The sequence below is a fragment of the Chenopodium album genome, chromosome 10 (genome assembly GCF_948465745.1).
Source record: "Chenopodium album chromosome 10, dcCheAlbu1.1, whole genome shotgun sequence".
In the NCBI taxonomy this organism is placed as follows: Eukaryota; Viridiplantae; Streptophyta; class Magnoliopsida; order Caryophyllales; family Amaranthaceae; genus Chenopodium; species Chenopodium album.
The window spans coordinates 61,913,120-61,916,322 of NC_137843.1; the positions used below are offsets into that span (position 1 = coordinate 61,913,120).

Consider the following 3,203-nt stretch of genomic DNA (forward strand, 5'->3'; position numbering starts at 1 on the left):
CCAATCAGGATCAAGTGTTAAATTAGTTGGTTTTTTCATGTGAACTGTTTTAAAAATAATTTCTTATGAAATGAAAGAAACTATTCAAATATTGAAATGCATCCAACGTGATTCATTTGGCTAAAACTACTTGGGATTTACCATCATATAAAAAACATATAAAAAAAAACACACCAAAAAATATACAAGAAAATTGTCTTTTTCTTTCTCTTGACCATATTTCTTTTTCCAAAAACCAAATGGAAGAGGGTCAAGAGGGTGATAGTACTAGTCGCACCATCACACAAGAAGAGTTCTTCTCCTTTCATAACATCGACCGCCAACTCTTCTCTAGGTTAGTCTTTCACATGAGGCGTGAGCCTTCTGAAGCCTTGCAAGTCACCGCCTTTTGGTTGTGGCTAGAGCGGCTTGAAAAGGCTCAATTTGTAGTCACAATCCTCAATTTTTCTGATAACCTTTTTATGGTCTTTTTAGAGGAGACTCTCTTGTGTCTTAAGGCAACCGAGTCCGTTTTTCGTTTGACTTGTCTTGATGATATTCCCATGGTGCGAAGCATCATTGGGAAAACTAAGGATCAAGTCAATCTTAAGGGTATTCATGAGAATCGTGTTAGTGTACTCCTTGGGATTGGTTATTTTGTGAAAAAAGTATGTCTCAACGCATTTCAAGACCTTATCCAACGTGCTTCGGAGAATAGGTCGTTTGTACCAATTAATCGTACCCAACAACCTAATCGTTCTTCATTTAGTCTATTTCATGTTAGCCCTAAAGCTAGTGTCAATAGAATTATTGGTAGAAACGTCGAGGGTTTAAGTTCAATCTTAAATCAATCGCGTTTGCCACCCAATAATGAAGAGAATTTTAGGGACAGTAGGGATGTTGTGGTCAATTATCCTAGTCTCCAAGTTGGGGATTTTAGTGTGCCTTTGAGAAGGGATCATTTTAATGTGTCTAATGGTAATTATTCTCTTAAGGTGAATGGTGCTAGTTCATCAAATTATGACCCTTCAATTCAAGCCAATAACAACAATTATGGTTTAGGCACCCAACCACAAACCCTACAAAGGAATGCAGTTGATCAATTGTATGTGCAAATGCAATTGAGTGAAAATTCTCATCAGTTTCAAAGGTTTGAAGAGAAGCCAAATAGTCATCCAACTGAAAGGACTGTTTTCTTAACATTTTCAAAAGGCTATCCTATTCTTGAAAATGAGTTGCGTGAATTTCTCAATAGGTATTATTTCTTTCTTTCAGTTAGTTTTTATCTTAGTTCATAAATGGCATGCATTATTTAATCATATATTTTAAAATTGAGTATCATAATATTTTAAAATTATAATCTTGTTAATTAATAACTTATTTTGCATTTCATGTGTACATGAATTAATTTCATCATTCTTGATTCCTTATTTTAAATTGAATTGCTTGTAATTTAAATATATACTATTTTCCACGTTTCCCTATCAATTGTTGCATTAATTAATTGTCGTAAATCAATGTTTTTTTGATTTAATTTTGATGTGCGGTAAAATTTTAATTAAGTGTTTATTACTACCATGTATACTTAGTTGCTGATTTTTTTTAGGAACTTTCTTTTGTTGGTGTTTCATTTGTCAATATATTTTGATTTGCGCCGAAAGTTAAATAGGTATTTTTAAATGAGTCGCGCCTAATTTAAATAGTTACTGGTTCCCGCGCTTTATTATCAATTGAAGCATTATTTAATTGTCATAAATTCTTATATATATATATATATATATATATATATATACTACGTATTTAAATTTAATTCTATTGTGTAGTAAAATTTTACAATTAAATTTTACTACATATTAGAATTTTAATAGAAGGATTTTGCGCTGAAGTAAGTGTTTGTTATTACCATGTGTGTTTATTGTTGTCGCATGCTTTTATTGGTAGAATTTGATTTGCACCAAAAAATTGAAAACACAAAATTATTTGCCGCACATGCTTTATTTATAGCTGTATTAATTAAATCTAATTTGTACGCATTAAAATTTTGAATATGTTTTATTTATTGCACGTGTTTTTGTGCTTGTTGCATTACTACTAGTATGGACTACGTAATGACAAGTGCGTATTGATTTTAAAATTATTGATCGTTTAAATTTGTAGGAATTTTGGAGATATCATTGAAGCATTATACATGCAAGAAGTTGGTGAGAATGAACAACCTCTATATGCAAGGCTTGTGGTGCGAGATGAAAGGCTAATGGCACTTGTTCTTAGTGAGCATGGTAGATTAAAGTTCTCCATCAATGGAAGGCATGTTTGGGCAAGGAAATATGTGCGCAAGAATTCGCACTCACCTCCGTCCTCGCCACCTAAAATGGCTAATAAATTTAGCTTCTTTCAATACTCTAAATGATTATCATTATTATGAAAGGAGGATTATATGAAATCTATATGCTATGTATTATTTTTCTTTATTTCGTCTATTGCAAAAACTATCAAATTTAGCTTAAAATATTGTCTGTTTACCTTGTCAAAGAACAAGTCGGGATTATGTATTTGGCTATCTTAAAAGATTGTCTTTGTTTACCTATCTAGTCAATGAAGAAGTAAGTGAGGATTATGAATTTGGCATAAATTTCCATTATTCTCTAGATACTCTATTCCTGCCTCTCATAAATAAGTAATTTTCAACCATATACAATGTGATGTCTTTTTACACATTGTTTAGAATTTATTGTGTAGTATATTGTTCAAGCATGACCTTTTTCTCAACTCTATAGTAAGACCTTAATTAGTAGTAGAACTTAAGAAGGGATGCATTAAGGGTATGTTCTCTTACGTTGAAATTCAGTTCAGCTCAGCTCAGCTCAGTTCAGTTCAGTTCAGCTCAGCTCCTAATTTCCTTCTCTTATAAAATATTCAGTTCAGTTCAGTTCAGTTCAGTTCAGCTTAGTTCAGTTCAGCTCAATTCAGTTCAGTTCAGCTGAGTTCGGTCAATGAGAACATGCCCTAAGTAATAAATAATTCTTGTTGTCTTAGTTTTAGCTAAAGTTACTAGTTTAAAGATATGACGGAAGTTTAATGAACTGGATATTTTAGATATATTATTATGTGATAGTTAAAATCAACTTTTTATAAGTACTACATTTTAATTAATAAAGAATATCGTTAAAGTTGTGTATCAGCAAATGTACGCGATTAAAGAAATTTATCAACTATTAAAGAAC

The 3,203-nt window shown here is 31.6% G+C and overlaps 1 protein-coding gene across 1 annotated transcript; it reads left to right on the forward strand.

The window, feature by feature from the left end:
* The first annotated feature begins 239 nt into the window (after positions 1-239).
* LOC145565673 (uncharacterized) lies at positions 240-2,389 on the forward strand. Its single transcript, XM_081625599.1, has 2 exons — positions 240-1,234; positions 2,137-2,389. Exons 1-2 carry the CDS (start codon positions 240-242, stop codon positions 2,387-2,389), a joined length of 1,248 nt encoding a protein of 415 aa, XP_081481725.1.
* The last annotated feature ends 814 nt before the right edge of the window (positions 2,390-3,203 follow it).